The 23,889-nt window shown below is 41.8% G+C and overlaps 1 protein-coding gene across 6 annotated transcripts in view; it reads left to right on the top strand.

Moving 5' to 3' along the window:
* Window positions 1–965: 965 nt before the first annotated feature.
* The window catches only part of REV1 (REV1 DNA directed polymerase), a 61,629-nt gene continuing 38,705 nt past the window's right edge, over window positions 966–23,889 (top strand). For 2 of the 6 annotated variants that reach the window (XM_075092831.1, XM_075092846.1), the window contains exons 1-6: window positions 1,156–1,240; window positions 13,617–13,725; window positions 14,056–14,141; window positions 15,319–15,379; window positions 16,180–16,312; window positions 17,958–18,126. In XM_075092831.1, coding sequence (XP_074948932.1) covers window positions 14,122–14,141; window positions 15,319–15,379; window positions 16,180–16,312; window positions 17,958–18,126 — 383 coding nt within the window. In that variant the 5' untranslated portion in view covers window positions 1,156–1,240; window positions 13,617–13,725; window positions 14,056–14,121. Of the gene's footprint in view, window positions 1,241–13,616; window positions 13,726–14,055; window positions 14,142–15,318; window positions 15,380–16,179; window positions 16,313–17,957; window positions 18,127–23,889 lie in introns of all 6 variants that reach the window. The other 4 variants (XM_075092838.1, XM_075092856.1, XM_075092866.1 and 1 more) reach the window with 4 other exon arrangements.

Genomic DNA, 23,889 nt, shown 5'->3' on the forward strand with positions numbered 1-23,889 from the left:
GCCAGGGCGAGCCCGTCAGCCACCGCCCGCCCTCCCTCCCTCCCCTCCCGCCCTCCCTCCCTCCCCTCCCGTCCTCCCTCCCTCCCCTCCCGTCCCCGGACACCGGCGGAGCGGGTGCGCTGCAGGGCCCAACGCGGGCCTCTACCGCGCCCTTCCTCCCCGCGCAGCGGCCCCGGGAGTACCAACGGGCGGCGGAAGGGATGTGGGGGGTTCCCCCTCCGCTGCGGCGCAGCCCAGCCCCCGGCGAGCAGGCCGTGCCAGTGCCGGGGGGGCAGCAGAGCTGCCAGCCCACTTCCCGCAGGCCGCCCGCCCGCCCGCACTGGGCCCGGGCCCGGGTCCGGGTCCGGGTCCCGCTCCTTGCCGCCGCCGGTTGCTGCTGCTGGGCTTACGGGGTGACGCAGCCGCACTGCGGGCGGACGCGCGCGACCCTCGCCGCCTCCGCCGGCCGGCCGATGACTCCCACCGGCACCTGGAAGCGGGAGGGCCGAGCTACCCCCGGCACCGTGATGCGCTCCCCCCTGCCATGCCCGTCCCGTCCCGTCCCGCTGTGAAAAGCGGGCCGCCGCCGCTGCAGCAGCCCCCGCGCTTGCGGCGCGCCCCTCGGGCCGCCAGGGGGCGCCGCCACCCCGCACCCTCCGCAGCCCACCCAGGCAGAGGGGAGGGAGAGGCGCGAACAGCTCCCACCCGCCCCGCCGTCACGTGCCCGGCGCGAGCGCTCCCCGGCTCTCTCGGCGGCGGCGCCGCACGCGACTTTCAGCTGGGCGAGAGCCGCTAGGGGGCGCCCCATCCCACCGGGGACGTTGGTGAGGGGGGGCGGGGCGCGGGCCGGCCGGCTGGCCTGCCCGGCGCGCGCCGCTTGTTGACCGAGCGGCGGTTGGTGGCGCGAGGCTCTCTCGTGACGCGCTCGCAAGAAGGGCGGGGAGGGGGAGGGAAGGAGGGGCTGCTGGTGGGGACACCGAGAGGGGGAGGAGAAGGAGGGGGGGAAGAGAGGGAGGGAGGAAGGAAGGAAGGAAAGCAGGAAGGCAGGGAGAGAGGGAGAGGGAGGAGGGAGAGTGCGGCCGGGGCTGAGAGCTAGGAAGGAGGAGGAGGAGGAGGAGGAGGAAGGCGGGCAGGAGGCGGTGGTTGCGTGCGTCCGTGCCGGTGGGGAGGGGGGGAGTCGCGATGTGAAGCCCCCACACGCCCGGCAGGGCAGGCGGCGGCGGCTGCGACCCGGGAATGTGCGTCTGGGACGCGGCGAAAGGTGAGCGGCGGCGCGGAGCTGCCGGCGCGGACGCCTTCCCCCTCCCCTCCCGGCGCGGCGGCCCCAGCCCCCATGGCCGCCCGGCGCTCGCGGGCGCGCCCCCGTGCGCGCGTGCGGGGGGCGGCTCGGCTCGGCGGCGGGAGAGGGAAGGGGAAGCCTGAAGCAGCGGCGGGGCCCGCAGCCCCTGCCCTGCCCCGGCCCCTCCCTGGGCCCGCGGCCTGGTCCCCGTCCTTCTCCCCGCCGCGGCTCTTCCCCGGCGCGGGGCTCGGCGGGGAGGGGAGGGAGGGAGTGGTAGGGGGAATGGGGGTGGGGGAAGGGGGGGGAAAGGCGGCGCGCGGGGTTATGTAACCGGCGCGGGGGCCCGGTTGCCCGCGCGCGGGAGGGCGCGCGCGCCCACGGTGGGGGGGAGGGGGACGGACCCCCAGGGGCGCGCGCGGGGGCGCGCTCTCTCTCTCGCGCGCCGCAAGTTGCCGAGGGTGTGCCAGGTGTGTGCGTGTGGGGGTCGGTCGCCCCCGCCCCGCTCCTTCCTTCCCTCCCCCCGCCCGCGGCGGCACCTGTGCGCGCGCGGGTCCGTCACATGGGGCCTGCGCCTCAGACACAACACGGCTCCCGAGTGGGGCATCGCCGAGGCGATGTCGCCGGTGTTTTGCCAGCTCAGGGGTCATTGCAGGGAAATAGGTTGGAGGAGGAGGAGAGACCGAGCCCTGGCGCAGCCTTGCCCCCTGGAACGCACCGCGCGCTGTGGCGCTCCGCCGTCGCTGCGTGTCTGCCTGCCGTTTTCCGTCGTGTTTGTCACAAGTTATATTTGCTGAGCAATAGTGCTGGGTATAACCAGTGTGCGGAAAGGAGGAGGAGGAGGACCTGTGCTTTAGAAGTAAACCTGTGTTTACGGACACCGAGGGACAAATGTGTTCGCTGATGCTTCTTCACCCCTTCCCCATCTAACATCGATGCGTTTTGCCCTGTAGTTACCATTCGCTTGACCTGTGAGACTGAGCAAAAAGCCCCTGATGGGAGGTGTGCAGTTAAAATGGCATGTCAACCTTAAACAGGGAGAGAAAGATAATATCGCAGGCATGTGATTTTTTTTTTTTTTTTGGTAGCAAATCTGTGTTGTATGCTGTAGTATTCCATTCTTACTGATGCTTTAAGATTAATGTCAAAGTCTTCAAATGACAGGGCTATGAATACTCTGCTTGCATTACTGAGAGATTTTCTTCATTAAAAGATTAGTTGATGTTTCTTCTGCATCTTGCTTCAAAATCCAGGTCCAATCTCAGATTTGATACTGTAGTCCAAAGAAGCAAAACCAGGGGATTGTAATTTCACAGTCCAGATTCTTTATTCATTTAGATGCCATTGACCCTCAGTTAGAACTGTTTTAAACAGTTGCCTAATTACTATCAGTTGCAAGAGATTGTATTTAAAATTTGTTTCTGGAATAGTTCTGTCTTATTAAGGTTTATGACATTGAACACAGAAATCCAAACCTCTGACAAATCCTCTGCTATCTCGTCTCAAGCGTGTGTTTATTACTCATTCCCACCATATTGGTCTTCCCTTCAGTCCATTTCTTACACTGGACAAGATACCAAATCCCTGTTAGTAAATAATCCCAAGCTGTCAGACTAGAGGTCATTGGTAGGACAGTGTTAGTGGAGGCAGAGTGCAGACACCTGCCTTGTGACTCACTGATGTTTAACTACTTGTAGATAAATTGTTTTAAAAGTAAAGCTCTAATAGGAAAAATACATTAGCGTATTTCAGGCCTCAATAGTAAACTGATTGTATGTTTTTTTCTGTGTACAGTATACGTCTCTTCAGTGCATTACTCAGTAATTGCCCTTTCAGACGTGGCACCAGTCCGTCTTTCTGGATAGTCTGTATGTACTCCTACTTAGTCACAGCCTGTTCTGATGCAGCGATAGTGTGTTGTAACTGAGTGCTGATTTTGATTAGCCCTTTCTGATCCCTTGACCCAGATGTCTCTTTTAAAGAAGTTTCATGGCAAATTTTCAATCTTTCTACCATTCCTTTTGATTATACTAGAGAGATGAAAAAAAAGAAAGTAAGACTGTTTCAAACACAAAACCAGGTTTTGAGTAGGTAGAAAAAAATAGCGTGATTACACGGACCGCTTTTTAATAAATCAGTTGTTCAGGACAAGCAGGAAAAGAATAACTTGCCTGACCCTGCCATGTGCTTTCCCCATTTAATTTGCAAGCTATTGTTTATTTCACAAAAAATGAATTATTTTGTGTTGAACATTTTAATGTTTTAATTAAAGGTGTATATTATTATCGCCAGGATCTCTGTCAGCTCTTAGCAGCATGTTTGCCTGGTATGGATATACAAGGGAGCTAAATACCCAAATGGTGAAAATGTCCCTTAAGAATACAGTGTAAATTAATTTGGTGATAGTTCCATGTGTTTACTATGCATAGCAAAATGAGGAAGAACTGGAAGCAAATAGAAATGAGACTGGCAATGGGGGTATAAAGAAAGTTGAAAGAAAGAGAGCAAATCTGAGTGGATACAAAAAAGTGTGAAGAATTCTCCCAACGTGTGGAATATAGTATACTTGTGGAAGTGTTCTGGTTTTTTTTTTTTTTTAAAGAGATAAATGTGTGTAGTGCTTCTCCCTGAGAGCAGCTTTCTGCTCTGTTGTGGAAACCAGACAGCATTTTAATTGGAGACACAAATGTTTTTAGGGAGGAGGGCCTCCCATGTCTGTGGACCCCCACTTCTGTATTTCATGTGGAGTAACTGGTGCTCATAACACAGAAGTCAGAATTAGGACACCCTTCCCCTTTCTTGCTCTTCTGTGGAAGAGGTGAGCGTGTAGAGCAACTAATTTCTGGGCTGTGACGATAACTTCCATTTCTGTGGCTTGTATTTTCAAAACTAACTGAAGGGCTGTTGCTACTGTAATTAAGGAATCTGTGGCCGTTAAATTCGTCTAGATGATCATTTTAGTTTGTTATACCCATAGAAAGGACTGCTGTATATTCCATACTCCTTGTGGTAAATGCCTAAGCAGAACATGGTCCCTGAATTTCAGTCTGGGGAAAGTAATATTTTATTAATTCGGAGGGGCAGGGGGGAACTCCTTTGCTACCTGAAAGCTTCAGCTCTCCCAGTGGGCATTCTACTCTTTTAATAGTGCCGAAGCTAGTGGTTTGAAATTTAGTTGCTTGCATAAGTAAAGCTTAGTCATACTGTGGTTAACTCTGCTGTGTTGGTTTTGCTTTCTGTTCCCAGGTATCTGTAAATACTTTAACCAGATCCCAACATCAGGAAATTATCGGCTGTAACCTCCTTATCTGATCTTCTTGAATTCATTCAGATCTTTTCGGCTTCTTGATTTCTGAAAGTAAATAATCCTAAGAAAGAGAAAGCTAATTTCGCTTAGGAGAGGACACTACTCAGATACCTTGCAGAGTCATTCCTGCACAAATGCAGGTGGATTGGTTTGAATGCTAAAACGCAAAAGCAGTGCTGAAGCTGCGCAGAGTAGGGTTGAGAACTGCTCTAAGGTTTTTTGATACTGACTTAGAGATTGACGGTACCGCGGCAGGGTGAGGAATGCAGTGCATTTTGGCAGGATCCTGAGGACCGTTGCTAACATTTTTGGTCAGGTTCTAGTTGTCAATGAATATCCAAAGTAAAATAAAGTTCTGTCGGCCATGCTCATGACTTCATCTTTTTGAGGTGACTCAGATCAGCTGTTAGTCCAGGGCCTGATGAGTCAGCATCTTGGACAAATGGTTGTACTCCACTTAAGTAATTTTGGAAACCTAGCAGCTCTTGGTGTTTAAAGAAAATCATGAAATGCTGGTGGTACTTACAAATAGGAAAGCCCATGACTCCATGGCATGTAAGGTAAATGATTAGTGCAGTTTACCAAATAGAGTAAATGTATCTTACCATTTTGTGCTTTTGAATGCAACTCCCAGTTGAACTAAAGAACTAAAATTAAAAAGATACTGTTCCTGGTTTCTGAATCTGCCTGTAGTATTCAGGAAACTTTAGAGCATTGGGAAACCAGAAAGAGTGGCTTTTCAGCCACTGTTTCCTAGATTTCCATGCTGTAATGGCATCAGTTCCATGAATCCTCTTACAAAACACTACTGGGGGAGGGGGGATAATGACTTCACTCTAATTTCTGGCTGATCAGGAATTTGATGCTGTAAGTGTTGCCCCTCCACAATGATTCCCATAATTTCTGTGTTGATTTTTAACCTAAGTTCTACAAGCATCATGTTTGCCTGGCTGAGGCCCTTGTTGCTCTGTGGCCTTTTTGTATTGATCTGTCTCCACTAAGCAGCAGTGTAACACTGTTGTTTCAGTGTCAGAGGTACTTAAAATACTGACTTAAAGCCACTTCAGGCCAAGAATGCAAGTCAGATTTGAGTTTTATTTGGGGATCCCAAAGAACTAGAGCATTTTTGTTTTCTCCCAGGAACTTAGGACTATGTTTTTTCTGGAAAACACAGAAACACTGTGCTCTTGTCTTTTCACTTTCCTCTCAATCTAGGAGGAAACTTGAGAATATGTTGGAGCAGATCAGAAGTTCGCATAGGTAATAAAAAGAAACATACTGAGATACTTTGCCTTTATATTCTGAGTTCCTGTAGTTTGCTACCTTTTCTCAAAAATAACAAATAAAGAATTTAATGGCTTTTTATTCCATTCATCTGTTCAACCCATATGGACTTTTAGCATCCTTGGTCTCCTGTGTCAGAGAATCCACAAATAAACTAGGCAATGAGAAAAAATATTTCTATTTGTTTTGATCTTACTACTCACTACTTTCTCATTAGTTTCATCTGATTCCTCCTAGTCTTGTTGGTCTGAGTCGATGATAAAAGTAATATCCATGGACTAACAAAAGAGGTAGAAAACTTGAGTAGAAACTTAAAATTTCAGGGCTAAGCACAGAAGCCCTATCTTGTGAAGATTCTACTTCAAAAAAGATTTTGTATTTGTAGCTCCGGTACTTTCAAAGGCGAATCCAGAAAAACATTTGGGAACCTGACTGTGCGATGTCAGTTGGAATTAATGTCATTCAAAAGCTGCCATGAACAGAAAATCTACCTATTTAAATACTGAATCTGTAGTCACCAACTTTGCTATTAAAGTTACTTGAGTTCTTAGGGTTTTTCTGCTGTAAGTGTTTAGTGCTGCCCGCATGTGAGTAGAGAGGCAGTCCTCCTTAGTATCTAACATCAGCTACCACTTGAGATATGCAAAGTGGATGTCTTATCTCTCCTTTCTACCCCCGAAAAAAAGCCTGGCCTGATCACCACATGCTCAGTGTACGCTGAAAGCCTTCAGCTGAGCATAAAGCACAGCTGTCCTGGGCACTTCTAAAAAAAAAAGTAACTTGTCGAGAACTAGTGGTGCCTTCTTATTACCGTAGGTAGAGCGTTGGCTCAGAGAGCAGAGTTGTTTCTATGCCATTCTCTATTGCCAAAGTTGTTAATCTGGGTAGTGAGCAATCAAATTGGTCAGCAGCAAAGATAAGTTTGGGGGGATGGGTGTATATATACATGCACTCAAGTGTGCGCACAAACATACAGATATATGTAAACACACATGTATAACTGAACAAAAACATTAAATCAATCAAAAATATGTAGTCTCTTCTGACAAGATTTCACCAGTCTACTGGCCTGAAGTTTGTGAATTTGGGGAAGCTGAAGATAGTGTATGTCCGAGGTTTTTGCCAGCACAGTTCTGAATTCAATTAACAAATTCAGACAATTCACAGATTCCTTGCTTTGGTCCCCTCATGAAAATTTTCCAGTTAGTTACTTTCGAACGATTATACCTCCACTTAACAAGGCAGGATAAGTTTTTCGTTAGCTTTACAAGGACACCTTCTTCAGTCGTGCCTAGGAATTCTTAGGAAGTCTTAAATCATTCCACAGCAGCAATGCTTCTCATTATTTGGGAGGAGGGATCATGGTTTACTTAACCTACCTACCAACTGCTTGACCTATGCCTCAGCATAGGCTTGTGTGAGACACAAGTTGTGGAACTGGATTGTTGTCAGATTGAGGGTGCACAAACTAAAAACTTCCTAACCAAGTTCTATTGATTTATAAGGTAGAAAAATGAACATCCCACCCTGCCTTTTCAAAGAAAATAAGAGTGTTCTCTCTTCTCAAATACTATAGACAGCTAACCATAGGGACTTGAAGGAAGAATACCCAACTTATATACTCATTTCACTCTTTCAGATACTCAAATCCAAGAGAGAAAGATAATTTCCCTTTGGTGATTTACAATCCATTCACAATGTTGCATTGAGAGTCCTAATTCCACAAGCCATGCTGCTTATTCTGATTTTACTTAACGTATTTTTTTTGGAATCCAGGCATTTAGGAGCTGGCATAAAGATTGTGAGTGTGCTAAGTCCTCTTGGAGTTGAAGCCCCAAAAGAATATAAGTGCAGGAGGGAAATAATGAAGCCAATTGCTGAAGCCGGCCGAAACTTGCCAGTGTATTGTGGCAATAAGAGCGATTATATCAAAGAGGTGATATTTGAACTGAAAAGAGAATTGAGCTACATGGTTAAATGTAGCAATGAAAATTTATGAAGAAGAGCCACTCATCACTGAGGCACTCTGAAGGAGGGGGGAAACTTTACCAAAAAATGCAGAAATGTTGAAACTGAAGCCGGAGTCTTCTGCGAGTAGAAGGAAAATTCAACCAAGTTAAATCACTACTTGTGACAAGCTCTAAATGGACCATAGCTGCTACTGAGTGTTATTCCTAGAGGAGAATGAAACATCGACAGTTGGTCTCAAATTGAATCTGGCTTGCTATTTTTCAAAGAATTAACCATCTCAAATGCCATGTATAAAAGCAAAAAGAGTATCTACTTGAAAACATTGGTCAAAGCTGGTGCAGACTGTGCAGTGATGCTGTTTTCTGTACCTTGTGCTCCTGATTCCTTAAGTTGTGACAACTGAAACAATCATCTGTCCCAGACCCCAAGCCAGTTGTGAAAAGGTCTAAATACTTTTGTCCTGTACAGCTCTTGTATAAATGGTTACCTGCTGTACAACTCCTTTGGTCTTTGTGATGATTCACCAGCAAAAGAAATGTCTATTTCTTAGTTGGTACTTGTATTTAAAGTATTTAGTCCTTGATGTTAAACTTATCTGAAATAAAGACCCTTTTGAGTTGCAAAAATGGTCAGTTTGGAAACTGGATTAGTTTAGCAAAGAGCTCCTGTGTCTCTTTCTGGGGGACTGACTGAACTGAAGGTCAGTGTATCATTTCTTTGCTGTCAAGCCTAAATGAAAGTATGCATAGAACAGTTTTAGAATTCATCGACACATAAGGAGTTGATTCTGAAGGACGTGGGATTTTCCATGCTTTATGTGGATTGTACAGTATTTTACCTCTCTAGCAAATGCCATGGATGTTCATATTTTAGAAAAATGATGTTTCTAAATTTCTCACAATTTTGTGCCTAATACTTAATTTGCCCAAGATTTTAATGATCTTTTTTTCCTGATTTATACTCTTAGGTTTCTCGCAGGAGATGGGGGTGTGTTGGGTGTTTTTGGGGACATATTTTTAAAGTGTCCTTCAGCTAATTTCATTTCTATTGCTTTAAATTGTCACCAGAGATTGAACTGCAAAACAGAACTTGCTGGTTGACCCTGTAACATCAGGTGCTTATAGTTAGAAGTGATTATTGTATGGGCACATGTGGCTTAAGATGGGGAGCTGTTCCACTGTAACTTCCTTTGAAAACTCTTACCCTATGGAAAAGGTGAGATAGCCTACCCCTCCTGTTTATTGGGGGGAAAAAACTGTAAACAGGGCTAGTTAGAGAAGAGTGGCTAGTTAGAGAAGAGTAGCTCGCTAGCTCATGGCAGCTCCGTATCCACATTTACATCACAGTTAGTTGGTTATAGCTACGACCCTAAAAGTGGGTTTCTAGAAATGCCTAAGGTAATCTTAAGATCCCACTGGCAATGAAAGGAACGCTCCCGTCCATTCCTCTTCTCTGGCCTGTCTGCTTTGGTTTTGTCTGATGCTTTTGTGAGTCAGTTCAGCTTGTTGAACTGACAAGAAGCTAACCTGTAAAATTCTGTCCATTTTCTGTTGATTTAGTGAGCTGAATTGTACATAGCACCAGTATGAGTAGGGAGGTGGTGTAGAGGTTGGGAAGATCGGATAAAGCCTATTAGGTCAACAGAGGTTGAAAACCAGAACCATCCCTTTTGGTGGCAGTCAGCCATCCAGTTGACTCAACCATCTTACGAAACTTCACCCTGAGAGTTTTATTTCCCACCTAAAATAAAATTCAGTTGCTTTGTAACATACTAATTAGTTTATTTCAATAGGGAACAGTAGTGTTAACTCTGAAGTGACTGAAATCATGGGGATTTGAAAGTACAGTACCCTAAAAAAAACCTATTGTACTATCTTTTTTTATTTTTAAGTTCTTTTGCTGGATCCTGAACTTCTCAATATGTGGTAGAAAACAGTTTTAGACCCTGAAGCAGCAGCTCTTTTCCAGAAGACTCAGCCAAGAATAGGACTCTCTTGTGCTGAGAAATGTGTAAACACGTAAGTCAGTTCTTTCCTCAAAGAGCTTGCAGACTAGTGCCAAGTGGAGTGGTGAGTTTGATGTGGTAGCTGGAATGTAGATGCATGGAACTCAAACAGGCCGCAAAATACCCACTTGATGGGAACAACTTTTAAGCCCTGCTGAGCTGGGATGGATTCAATCTACAGTTCAAGGAAAAGATTCTGATACTCATTAGCTGTGGCGCGAGATATCCACACTTCCGTTAGCAGTAGAGTTACACCTTCAAGAATAAGGCTTGTGGCCTCTGAGTATGTTAATTTAATCAAGTTCTTTTGCATTAGAGGACATTGACAGGATGTTCACTCTGGTCAGAAATGCAAAATACTGTTACACTGTGTTACACTGTTACAATGTTACACTGTGTTATACTTTCACTCAGCTTTCAGTACCTGAAATTGGATTATCTGGATTGGAAGTTACTTGTGCCATGTATTTAGACACAAGTTTGGCAGGGTTATTTGATGAGTCACAGTGCAGCCTCATTTTGTCTTTGGAAATAGTTCATATGCTTTCCTGTAGTGCAGAGCTATAAAGTGTATGTTCTGCCAAGTTGGCTCTCCAAGTTGGCTACTTGAAGAGGCAGCAGAAACAGCTCTGCACCATATACTGGGGAACGGGAATGCTGAGGCGTATGGCAGAGACAGCTCAGGTTTGGACCAGACTAGTACTGATCTGGAATTAAAAAGCCCATGAGGATCCATGTTCACTTCTTACAGAGTCATTGAGATCTGTAGTCTGTTGTCCCAAACAATTTCCCTATCATACTTGTGGTTTTGGTCTGGGTTTGCCCATTATCTGTATTACGGCAACTGCCCAAGTTAATGGAAAGCCACTTCTCTTACAACCATGCAATCCTGAATTCAAAGTATTTTGAAGAAATAACTTCCCTGCATCAAACTGTGTGTGCTACAAATGAGATTAAAGCAAATATTAACTTAACATCAACATTCCAATCTACATTCCTTGTTTTGTGATCTGAAATCTCACAGTTGCTGTAAAACTCTTCTATACACACAGACATGTTTATACAATTCATAAAATGTAGAGTTAAGATTTCATTCCATTACCTGATCTGTAGGTTGTGATTACCAGTCTTTAATAACAGGATTAAGTGGTTGTGGATTGGTAAGTATAATGTCAGGCCTATGAAGCAGTATGCAAAGGGATGTTACCTGTCTTTTCCTAGTGGGCCATGTTGAATATTTCTGAGCTGCCAGTCATGTACAAAGCATCAAAACTCTGAGTTTGTCTTCTAGCTTCAGTTTTTAAAAGGATCGCCCAATAGAAATTTGAGTTTTAGTTAAAGAACCCTGTTTTGTAGAATGGTAGGATTTACCATTTGTATGTGGTCTGGAAGAGATGCAGGGCCAAATTATGTTAACTTTGATCACAGGAGTTCTTAGTGACTTTTTTTTCTTGAAATGTTCTTGTTGCACTGAAAGCTTGGATTCTATTCCTAAGAATACTGTTTCTACCTTTACAGGCTTTTGTGCAGTTTCAGAGTTTGTTGAGATATTTTTTTAATTGCTGAAGATTTCTTTGTGTTCCCAGGTCTAGAATGTGAGCATTTCAATTTTATTTAAAAAGCTTTTCTCTGGACAAAGGGTCACTTTATAGCTTGTCCTTCAGGCTCTGGAGATACTATGAAAACTAGTAACTTGGTGGTTCACTTTCGCTGAGTCACTGTGCATTTGTGCTCTTGAATTTGTGAAAACAAAGAAAACTGTTCTGAAACAAGTTAAATACTATAATCACAAGAAAGATGAACTCTTGTCTGAAATTGGCCTGCTTGTGATGGGTGTTTAAGTCACCTGTCTTGATTTCCCCCCTCCCCTGCCCCTATTTCAAGGGTTCTTTACAAAGCATTTTTCTTACTCATCCTTTCATTATGACTCCTACAGAGGGAGCATCGTGTTATCCTTACATTTCTTATTTCATGAACCAGTGAGCATGTTTCAAATCTTGCTTAACTTTTCCTCTGATTTCCTCTGATATCTTGTGCAAGATGTCTCTCACGCTTGTTCATTCCTTAAGTTTCAGTGAGGCAGCTGTAGAGGTTATCTTCATTCTGCACTGTAAGCACAAGTTTTTAGCAGTGGGGATTCTCCTTAGTCTGGAAACCTTGGTTCGTCATTCAGTTCCTGGAACTACAAAGGGAGAAATTAGTCTCCCAGGTTTTCATATCAGCATTAAGAAAATAATCCACAACTCTCAAGACTTGAGCCAGAGGCATCTAGTAATCACTGAAGTACCATGTTCTTAACTTGTGTGTTTAGAATTTAAGTGGACTGGCTGAGTCAAAAATCACATCTGCCAAGGAAATGGTAAATCATTATCAGATGTTGTAAGTAGGCATTACAGCCTAGCTTCCCTAGTTTTGCAGGCTCTAGGAAGAGACAACCTTTGAGCAGTTGGTATGGCCTGTTTTTAACACGCTAACCCGAACTAGTTTTGTTTTTCTGATTTCTAGTTTTAATCAAACTAGGCATGTACCCATGATTCTGATTTCCATTGGCCCCACTGGTGGTGGTGTTCTGATCTAATGGCTTTTAGATCCTCACATCCCAGTGTCCTGAACAAAAATTAAATATGTTCTGAGGTTTCAGAAAAGCTTGCCCTCATGAAGGCAGTTCTTCAGTTTGTCAGGCATTAGATATTTTAGTTCAAGCAATAGGTTGTCTGTATAGGGGTCAGAGTAACTACCTATCAAATCATATCTTCTCAAGAATTCAGTGATTGGAATAAAGAACATCTTTATTGGACTGATGTTGTGGTGACTTATAGTGTGCATTTCATACAGTCGTGAAGGTTCCTTGTTCTTTTTTCAGAATAAGAGTTTCTTTTCATATGAGATTTTCTTTTTAATAGACTGATAATCATAGAACAGCCTGGACTGGAAGGGACCTCAAAAGACCATCTAGTCCAACCTTTCGTGGGTAGGGAAGCCTAGGTTAGATGAGGTTATCTAGAACTCTGTCCAATTGCAGCTTGAAAACCTCCAGCGATGAGGATTCTACCATGTCCCTGGGAGAGGTCATTCCAGTGATTGATTGTTCTCACTGTAAAAAATTTCTTTCTTACATCAAGATGAAACCTCTCCTGGTGCATTTGTACCCATTGCCTCTTGTCCCCTCCATGTGGCTCCTTGTGAAGAGAGAGCCTCTGCACTTTTTGTAGCCACCTTTTAAGTCTTTGTCATCATTTATTAAGAAGGAGAAAGGACAATCAATAGTTCAAATTCTGGTGTCTCTTATGAGCTCATACACTGATACCTATGATATCTAAAAACCCTAGATGGCATTTTAATGAATTTTTTTTTTTTCTTGAACTTACACTTTCCTGTTTTCTCCAAGAACTTCTTAGCCAGAAGTGATAAATTTGAATACAGTTGATTTCAGCTGATGGGAAAATACAAATTTTCCATATGAAAGAAATCATCTAGCCAAAATGGAAATCAGGACATACTGTCCTCTACAGGGAAAAAGTCAATTTGTATTCCATGTGGTCATCTAGCTCATCTCCTCTCATTTTTCTCACTGCTCCTTAAGAGTTCTGTGGTATCTATTAGATATAATCCAAACCACTAAAAACTAATTTCAGAAAGCCCAATGTCTTGGAAATTGGTCTCTGGGTAAGAAACGCAGGTATCTAGAGAGAAAATGCAATGTACTGAGGAGGGGTTGCATTGTTTTGGTTGTTGGTGTAGAGCTCATCTCCTTGACAAGTGAATAATCTTCATAATTATATACATGTGTGTAGGTTATGTATCAAATTTCAGCAACTCTAAGAAGAATAGATCCAGGTGCATCATGATCTTCCTGTGTTTGCAGAGGTCCTGAAACATACAACTGAAGCTTGTCTTTTCGAGGTAGTTATACCTGCTTTGACTATAATTCTATGGTTGCCTAATTCGGCATGTTTGCAGTATTCCATGATTTATGAAAACTTTCCTGCAGCTGTGTCTTGTTCTGAAATCAAATGTGCCTGCAATCCAGGATGGCTTAACTGGATTTCAGAGTGTGCCTGCTTGGTAGCTCTAGAACAAAAAAGGTTTAAGAGATGAAAGCTAGAATTCAACTTTCAGCCAGGTTCAGAGAAAACAAAATTTTAATGGAATAAATGAGGTGGTCTCCAGAACAGTGCAGTAGGCGGCCTGGATAGGAGAATGACAAAAATGCTTTATTATCTCCATCCACAGCGGTATGTGCTTTCTGGTAGTCTGGAGACTGAGTGAAGCTTCTGTGCTCCGTTACTGGATGATGCCATGGAGAGTCCAGACAATAGGTATCTTCTCAAAAAGCAGACAAGGATGAAAATAACCAGTTGACTTCCTTCTGTGTACTAACTCTAGTTTTGTGCATTTTTATGGAGGATAAAGGAAGAGAAATATTTCATAAAATAAAGGTGACTGGCTTAAATGGTCTTCCTTTTAGTTTTGGAATCTGATAGCTCTAAAAGACAAAGCAGTGTTTTTATTTAGGGAACTGGTTAGAGAAGAAAGTGAGATGTAATAGCAGGCAGTGACCTCATGATCTTACTGCATCATTAATCAATATTTTAAAATCAGTGTTACAACAGCTATAGCTAATGTGAATCACTTCAGTGCAGTGAACAGTTGGCCACAGTCCAAAACGTTTCTTTTCCTCTCCACCAGTTCTGTTCTACTCAACTAATAGCTCATCTGGGGACACTGCTGTGTACAGCTCATGGTCCAGGGTCTTGCATAAAAGAAAACTGCAGTTTCAGTTCAACTGCAGTTGGGTATATTTATTTATTTATTTACTATTAAGCAATGCACACAAACAAAAAAACCCAAAGAAACAAATCACAAAGCTAGCTATACGTCATTTAAACAACTGGCTTTTCACTGACATAAGATGGTGTTTGGTTTTTTTTGCTTTTATGTGATGTATTGCATTGGAGCAACAAGAGTTTGGACCTTTTATGATTTGCTGTAAAGCCATTGGTGAAATGAATGCAGTGTCTAGTACCAGGAGGTGTTTGCCTGCATCCCACCTTGTGGATAGTATCAACTAGGAAATAGAAGATTGTTCCTGACTTGGGCAATATTTTGCATGAATGGTAGCAATTGTATTTAAGAAGCTTTTATTACTCCTTTCAAATAGGAGATGTATGATGAACAGGAAGAATTTAATAAATCATAATGGAAACTGAACATTGTAATGAGTTTTTTCTTTTCTGGGTGATCAGAACAAAACGTGTATGTGTGTTTTTTGATACATAGGAGGAACTACAATGTGCATTACTACAAAACCGGGTAACTAGGTTTTTAGGCAATTTTTAATTTCTAGGTTAACCGTGTAACTCTCATACTTCAGTGGAGCCCATTGAAAAATGTAATCTTTGTGATAATCTGTAGATGGTGTGTAATGCATAATTGAAATGCTACTGATGATATTACTAAACACCTAATTGATCAAGAATTTTTCTTCCTATGCAGAAGCTTCAGTATGAGGCGGGGTGGATGGCGGAAACGGGCTGGCGATGGCTGGGGAATATGGGTATGTCCAAAACCAAGAGGATTTTTTTTTTTCTTATTAGAGGTAAATGACGCTGTGGTTAAAAAGGATTTGCAATTTTGTTGTGTATGCTAAAAGTATGCTATAAATTAAACCCTTTTGCTTCACTTGAAAACTCATAATTAAGTTTAAAAGAAATTTTTTAAATGACCAGGTTTTGAAGTCTTCATTCACAATAATCCACTAAATTGCATCATTAATAAGTGCAGACCCTTGAATAGCTTTAAATCACCATTTAAAAACTAAACTAAATAATTTAGAAACTTTATCGTTGTCTCCACCACATTCTTTATAGTTGGACAAACAATAACGAAGGCACCTAATTTACATAAATATGATACTACTGTCTCATGTATTTAAGGACTGAAAATACATTGAGCTTAATGAATATTCTCTATATTGTTTGTTTAGGCGATGAGCGTCCAATATAGCATCCAAACTTGCATCATTCCCTTGTTTCCTTTTTCTTCTTTCTTTTCATTCTGTAAGAATTTTTATAGAGATAGAATCTTTTTCTTATAGAATAAGACGAAAGAAGTATGAAATAAATCCTGCTGTGTTGGTAACAAGATGCAGTCATCTTGTAGATAAGAATTTAGGGTGGAGGGTTTGCTGATTTTCATTTGGGAAGGGAATATGTCTTTTGTATATCAACCAAAATCAATCTGAAGGAATGCTGCTTACCTCTAAAGTCTTATAGTTGACCAGTTTCTGTCTGTAAACATTGGAAAATAGACTCGCATCATGGGTTTTGTTTTGTTTTGTTTTAACTTAAAAACTAGGGCGGGTACATGTCTGCAAAGGTTAAGAAATTGGAGGATCAATTCCGGTCAGATTCAGCCATACAGCACCAGAGGGATGGAAATTCATCAAGTATCTTTAGTGGAGTCGCCATCTATGTCAATGGCTTGACAGGTGAAGCTTTTATTTATTTAAGGATCTGTTCTGTTCTTCCCTAGTGTCTATTTACCATCCTAAGTGGAGTAAAGGACTGTAAAACACATGAGTTTGCAGCTAAGTAAATATATAACAATTACTGTATATGTTTAGTATATTATGTTCCTTTGTATTTCACATTTTAGGTTTTCAATATAAAACCAGATGTAGGTTCTAAATATAAATACTACTTTACTAAATCATTTACATGAATGGTCACTGATACAAATAGGAGTAAATTTTTCCACCTTTCTGCGGTCATCTTATTTGAAATTAAACCTTTTAACTTCTTCGATACTCCTATATATATCTTAAATTTTCAATTTTCCAAATTACTGATGGTTGCATTAGACTTGGAGTATATGCACTAAATTATGTTTGGGTGGATGTGTTGGGGTTTTCTTGCTCAGAGTGGCATAATGCTTGAGGCAGTGAACCCATTAATAGCAGAAAAAGGAACAGAAGAAGAGGTAATACATATATATGCATTGGCTGTGATGGACTGATAGTGTATGTTAACTGGAGTAAGATTTTTTTATCTACCATAATTATGTTCATATTTCTCCTGGGTTCTGTAAAGCAGCTTAATAACCTTCTTGAAACTTCCCAGAAGCCTTTTTCAGGGACCTATGCCAGGAATGTTGTGACTATTCTAGAACTGATGCTTCTGTGATACAGAGCAGTGCTGCTTTGAGCACAGGGCTCAAATATACTGAAAAAGGTTAAGGTGGACAACATGTTAAACTGTTAATACATCGGTTATTTAATACAGGCAGTTTCTTTAGTGAAAATCTAGCATTTGCATATTCTTCAAGGTACTAGTTCCTAAATAGAGCTCTGCAAGATGGTTGTCCAAAAGGCTGGAGTAGGAAATATAACAACTGGAGAAAATTTTCTTCCTTCCTGTATTGATAACCTTTTTTTTTTTTTTTTCTTTCAGTATCTTGTGCCAGGTTTGCTATTCAAAACATTCTTTTTGCGCTGACCCAAACCTTTTGGTGCCAGCGTGACCCCACTGCAAAGGTTTTCCAAAAGCTAAAACTTTTCTTTTTTTTTTCCACCTCTGCTTACAAAATAAGTACTCTTTTTAACATGATTGAGGGGATAAGAAGAGATCTTAGTTTTTAAGGTATTCTCTGCTCCCTGTAATGATTCAAGAATAACCTGGTAAAGAAAGAGTTAACTGCTTCAGTAAACCAGAAATGTTATCATAGGAGTTCTGTGCTCTTGCTAAAACTTTTTTATATTAATTGTTTTCTACTACTTCTGGGTATAAACTACTCTCCCAAACTCTGGTGAAAGTAAAGTGTTTTTTGACATAGTTTAGCGTTAAATCTGCTTGAGTATTTCACCACCACCACCACCACCATACATGTTGTGGAAAGATCCTCTGTTACAAGTAGAATGTTTACATTTTGAATCAGTCTCTTCAGAAACAGTGTCCCCTACATTTCTTCAGAAATGCTTTTATGATCTGTTCTTCGAAGAACTTGTAAGGTTTTTCAGGAGAAAAAAGATGGCTTGCACTCTTTCTGATCATGGCATCATATTTCCCAATTAAAGTAGTTTTTCTTACTGTATTTGCTGACACAAAATAGGAATATTTCTGGTTTTAATTTTATAGATCCCTCAGCTGATGAATTAAGACGGCTAATGATGTTGCATGGAGGCCAATACCATGTGTATTATTCCAGATCAAAAACAACTCACATCATTGCCACAAATCTTCCAAATGCCAAAATAAAAGAATTGAAAGGAGAAAAAGTAGTTCGGCCAGAGTGGATCATGGAAAGGTAAGTTTAGGTCTGCTGCTTTTGGAGAGTTCTCTTTTTGGAAAAAAAAAAAGACAAGATCTAGAAAAATAGTATTATAGAAGATTGCATTTTGAGAGTATGGTTTGGTTTAAAATAAAGCTGTCCTTGCAACAGCTGCAGAAAATTACCACTATTTCATTGAAGATTGCGTCTTAGTGATTGTTCCTTAAGAAACTTCACTAAGAACATTCAGAAGGTCTCAGGCATATCAGGAAACTGAATTTTATCCTGTTGATTCCATTTAATATTCAATCCATTGACCAGCCTTCATCTCAGTATACGTACTCAGTAAATACGTACCAGGTGATTGTTTTTAACCTCTTACCTTGTGCATTGCATAAGTTTAATTTCCTCTGTAAATAAAGAAGAATGTCAATTGAAAAGCATTTTCATAAAATTGAAATGAATCCATATAAACATTTATTATGTTGTGACTTTGTAACAAAACAACAAATTAAAAAAAAAAGCCCCACAAGTGTTATTTACAAAGAATTTTTGTTCTTTGGTTCCTCCATGCACTGGAATATATGGGATCAACTAAAGTTGTCCTCAGGTCCTTGAAAAAGAGCATAGCCAGGCTCAGAGCAGTTAATCTGGCATGCATCTGTCTTCTTCCATCTGAGGAACCCATGGGAAATAGAACAGGCAGGAATATATTCTGGAAATCATTCTGTCAGTGTCATGCTGTTCTTAACTAGCCTCTTCCCTAGACGACCAGCAGAAACACGCAAGGAACTGTTCTGCATACATACTTGTAAAATCCGGTTTGCAGTTCCTATTTTCAGTTTGCTGATTTTCAGTCCTTTGGGTTCAGCTGGTTTGTGTCATGTATCTTGAAGGTAAATTTTTTGAGATTTAGTCAGAAATGGTAGGTTCCTTAGTCTGAAAAAGACTTTAGGTACATTTTTAAAACAGTTTTAGGACCTCACCCCTGAGTTTAAGGACTCGGAAAACTGGTGGTAGGTAGGTGTGTTTTTATTTGAAATATGTGGCTGTTTTCATTGATGCCATTAAAGCTTGTCATGATTTGAGCCAAGTTGGAAAAATCAATTTGTATACATTTGGTAGAGACTTGCTAGAACCTAATATACAAAATCTCCTAAAATTTTCCTTATGATGTCTTGTATTCAGGTTCTGCATCTCCTGGTTCTGGAAGGTTGTACTGTAGAACAAGTCAGAAGAACTGAGTATAGACAGATACATGGGTTGGGCACAAGGAGACAGGGAACTCGGTGTCTCAGTGGAACAGGGTTCATGTCAGAATCTGGAATAAAAGCTAATTTCACAACAAACCCTCATTTTTTCCCTTCTTCTCAACAGCATTGAAGAACATTCATTGGTTAAATACTCTAGCTCTGTGTATGGAATACCAAATGATGTTCTCCTCAGTAGATCAGATGGTAAAAATTGGTGCAGTGGATGTAGATGTTCCAAATTTCTTGAATATTCACATGCACATCATGTTCCTGCAATATGATGGGCTTGGTTTTTTTTTAGTTTGGTTAAGAATCAAGCCTAAAATGTCACTGTGACAAATTGTTGGTAAAGCAGTGTTGTTAGATCTTCAGTCTTGTCATCCAAGGTTGCAAAATGAAAAGATCGTTTGTCTGGAGCTTTGATTTATTTCTTTGTGTGCCCACATTACAGTCTAGTCCTTAATTACATGATCACATGCCATCTTTTTTCACTATGGTACCTGCCACATTCTCTTCACAGAAAAGATTGAATTCAGGTTGCAAACTGCTTATTCAGTGTCTTGTTTTTTGCTTCTTGTCAATGTAACCCTGTTCCTTACTTACTGCATGTGACACGAATTCTTTCCTGATAATGGAATGAATAATTAATTCCTGTCTTTTATTGGTGCTTATAACTATAACATCTGTCTGCTTTCCAAAGATTAATGAGCTTACCATGGCACTTATTACAATGGCTATTATTTTCATTTTTTTGTTTGAGAGCCATTAAGGTAAAGCCCCAAAAATGTCAATATTTTGGAATATGCCATGTGAATTATGTAAGGTATGTAAGATAGTTACAGAGTTATTTTACAAGGATGGTAAGGCATATGTTGAAGTTTATTGCTGCATTAAAAGCTTTCCATATTCTGAACTTTGAACAGTTTGAACTATGGGCTAAAGTCAGACTTGCATAAACCTGTTGTTAAATGCAAGTAGCTCTAGAATTTTCGTTTAATTAGCATCACATAGAGATCCTGTGGTTACAGTAGTTGCAAAATCCAGTATTGCAGAGTAATGCGTGGTTGCTTTACTGACAAGATTATTCCTTCTGCACTCCCCTTGTTGTCTGCTTTTGCTGCCGCTCTATTTCTGCAACAAGTGGAGGAAGAGACTTGCAGGCAGACCTCCTTTCTAAATCTTTCTTCCTTGATTTGAAAATGTAAGATGTAATTATGTAGCTTGGAAAGGTTGTTGTGCAGTGTTCAATGGAAGGCAAATTAAGGTGATCTGAGAGCTTGACTTTCAAATTTGAATATTCTTTTAACAAACATTCTTCAACATTTATAATAAAAACACTTTTCAGAGATTGAGGATAAATAACCACTAAAATGAGCGACCAGTAGAATTTGTGGATTCTTTATTTTGATTTTCAGATTGAGTGAATGTTTTACTTAAAGATCTGTGTTAATCTAACAGAAACCTGAAGAAAAGAGTTTAAGATAATTTCCCCAGGAAAAAAAATTAGTCTGGTACGTCACCCTTCTTTTCCTTTTTCTGATGAGGATTCAGAATGCAAAATATTTGAATAAATAAAAGCTACCAGCCTTAAAACAGTACAGCTTTCAGAAGAGGTGCCATGTTACTTTAACACAGTAAACTAGCAAAGTGTTAAAGGGGAAAGAGATGGCATTTATAGGGGTATTGGAAGCAAATGGAGCAGGCCTGCTGTTGAATGGTGGGGCAACCTCATGACAAAGGATGTGGAAAAAGTTGAGGTACTCAACACTGCCTTTTCTTCGGTGTTCAGTGGTAAGGTCTGCTTTCAAGCCTTGAAGGCACATGTGCCTAGTGGCAGAGTTTGGAGAAAAAAAATGCTACCAAAGGTATTGGAAGCATAAATTATGATTCACTTAAGGAAGCATGACATATACAACTCTACAGTACCAGATAGAATGCATCCAAGGGAGCTGAAGAAGCTGGCTGATACCAGTGCTACATCACACTCTGTCATCTTTGAAAATTTGTGGCAATCAGATGAGATTTTCCAGAAGACTGGATCAAAGGCAAATGTCATGCAGAAGGGGAAAGAAGAAGGATCCAGGGAATTGCACTAGGGTCAGCTTCACCACAGTCACTGAAGGCCATGGAAGATACCTTCCTGGAAGCTGTATCTAGGGTGGCAAATCATGCCTGATCAGCCTGGTTGTCTTATATGGTGAGATGACTGGACAATGGGAGAGCAGTAGATACCATTTGCTTTTACTTCAGTAGGGCTTTTGACACAGTCCCCCATTGCATTCTTTTAATCAAATTGGAGAAATATGGATTGGATAGTGGGCTGCCAGCTGGGTGAAGAACTGGCTCAACTGCCTGGCTCAGAGAGTAGTGGTCAACAGTTCCAAGTTGAAGCAGCAAATGGTTACAAGTGACATTTCTGAAGGGTTGATACTGGGGCAGATGCAGTTTAATGTCTTGGTTAATGGCATGGACATTGGTGATGCAGTGGAAAGTTTGTGGATGACAGCAAATAGAAGGGAACAGTTGATATACTGGAGAGCAGCACTGCCCTTCGGAGAGTCTCAACAAACTGGAGGAATGGGATGACAGAAACTTCATGAAATTCAACAAAGTCAAATGCAGAGTGCTGCACACGGGACGGAATTAATTCCATGCAACCAGACAGGCTAGGGACTCACTGGCTAGGGCACACCCTTGTAGGGTAGTATTTGAGGGTCCTGGTGGACTACAAGTTAATCATGGAGCAGCAGTTGTGCCCTTGTGGAGATAAAGGCTAACAGCATACTGGGTTGCAGTAGCAAGACCATAGCCAGCAGGTCTTCCAATTTATTTCACACTTCTGAAGCTGGAGTTCTGTGTCTGATTTTGCTCTTCTCAGTAGAAGAAAGATACTGACAAACTAGAGTGGGTTCAGAGGAGAACCACCAACATGAATAGGGGCCTGGGACACGTGATATATGATGAGCGGCTCAGGAAGCTGGTTTTGTTCTGCTTGGAGAGAAGACTAGGAGCAGATCTAATTGTTGTCTTTCGTTACCTATATAGGGATTACAAAGAGCTTGGAGCCAGATTTTTCTTCAAGATAAACAGCAAGAGGACAATAGTCGCAAATTGCAGCAAAGAAAATTGTGACTGAGTATAAGTAAAATATTTTTCACAGTGAAAGAGAGTAAGGAGTGGAACAGGTGCCTAGAGAGGTTGTAGAATCTCTCCCCTTGGAGATAGCAAAAATGTGGGTGGTCTCAGCCCTGGGCAACCTGATCTAACTTTAAAGATAACCCTGCTTTGAGCAGTGTTTGGACTAGAGACCTCCAGAGGTCCTTCCCAACCTAATTTTTGTAGTGATTATGAAATCTGTGATCCAGGGTGTGTGGAATGGGGAAAGATGTTGAATGATGAATCTAAATTAGGATTCCTATTGCTGCATCTTAATACAGTTTAAAAACAACCAAACTAACTGTCTATTGATCTAGTAGAGCAGCTACTCCAGTAGATAAAATCTTAGCATGAGCAAGTTCTTTAAAAAATACGGGGTTTTTTATGATCTTGAAATTGCAGTAATGATTTTGAAGTATTTCCTGGGTGGTTATGCACCCAGGTTCACAGGGTAAGATGAGAAACAGTCTAACCAGGCATTGTAAAAGCTTAGTTGCTGCATCACCATTTTCCGCACAAGAAAGCTTTGGAACTCTACCATGTGTATTTTTAACTCTGTTTCACAGAATCACAGGTTGGAAGGGACCTCAGGGATCATCTAGTCCAACCTTTCTAGGAGGAGCACAGTCTAGACAAGATGGCCCAGCACCCTGTCCAGACGACTCTTGAAGGTGTCCAACATGGCCGAGTCAACCCCTTCCCTGGGGAGATTATTCCAATGGTTGACTGTCGTAACTGGGAAAAATTTTCCTCTTGTGTCCAATCGGAATCTCCCCAAGAGCAACTTGTGTCCATTCCCCCTTGTCCTCTCCATGTGACTCCATGTAAAAAGGGACTCTCCATCTTGTTTGTAGCTACCTCTTAAGTACTGGTACATGGGGATGAGATCCCCTCTAAGCCTCCTTTTCTCAAGGCTGAACAAACCCAGTTCTCCCAGCCTATCCTCATATGGCAGGCTTTCCAGTCCTCTGATCATCTTGGTGGCCCTTCTCTGGACCCCTTCCAGGCTGTCCACATCCTTTTTGTATGGAGGGGACCAGAACTGTACAGAACTGTTTGGCAATGTTTAATGTAAATGATGTTCCTTTATGAATGCTATATATTCATGTATCAAACAATATTTAATTGATGTATTTTTAGGGCTGTTTTTACTGTCCCATTCCCATAGAAACCTTACCAGGTCTCTATGTGTATGCCTAACTAGTTTTAATTTATCTAATTGGGAAATGCGATCTCTCACTATATTCTTCTCTAATTGCAGCAAGAAAGCTCCTAAGGGCTTTTGTTCCACCATCCAGTTCCCTTGACAGTAGTATAGATTTGAGCTAGTTAAAAAGCACGTGTCCAAGAGAAAGCATTCAGGTATTGAAGGACAGAAAAACAGTGTCTG

Source organism: Phalacrocorax aristotelis, chromosome 1 (assembly GCF_949628215.1).
Source record: "Phalacrocorax aristotelis chromosome 1, bGulAri2.1, whole genome shotgun sequence".
Lineage (NCBI taxonomy): Eukaryota > Metazoa > Chordata > Aves > Suliformes > Phalacrocoracidae > Phalacrocorax > Phalacrocorax aristotelis.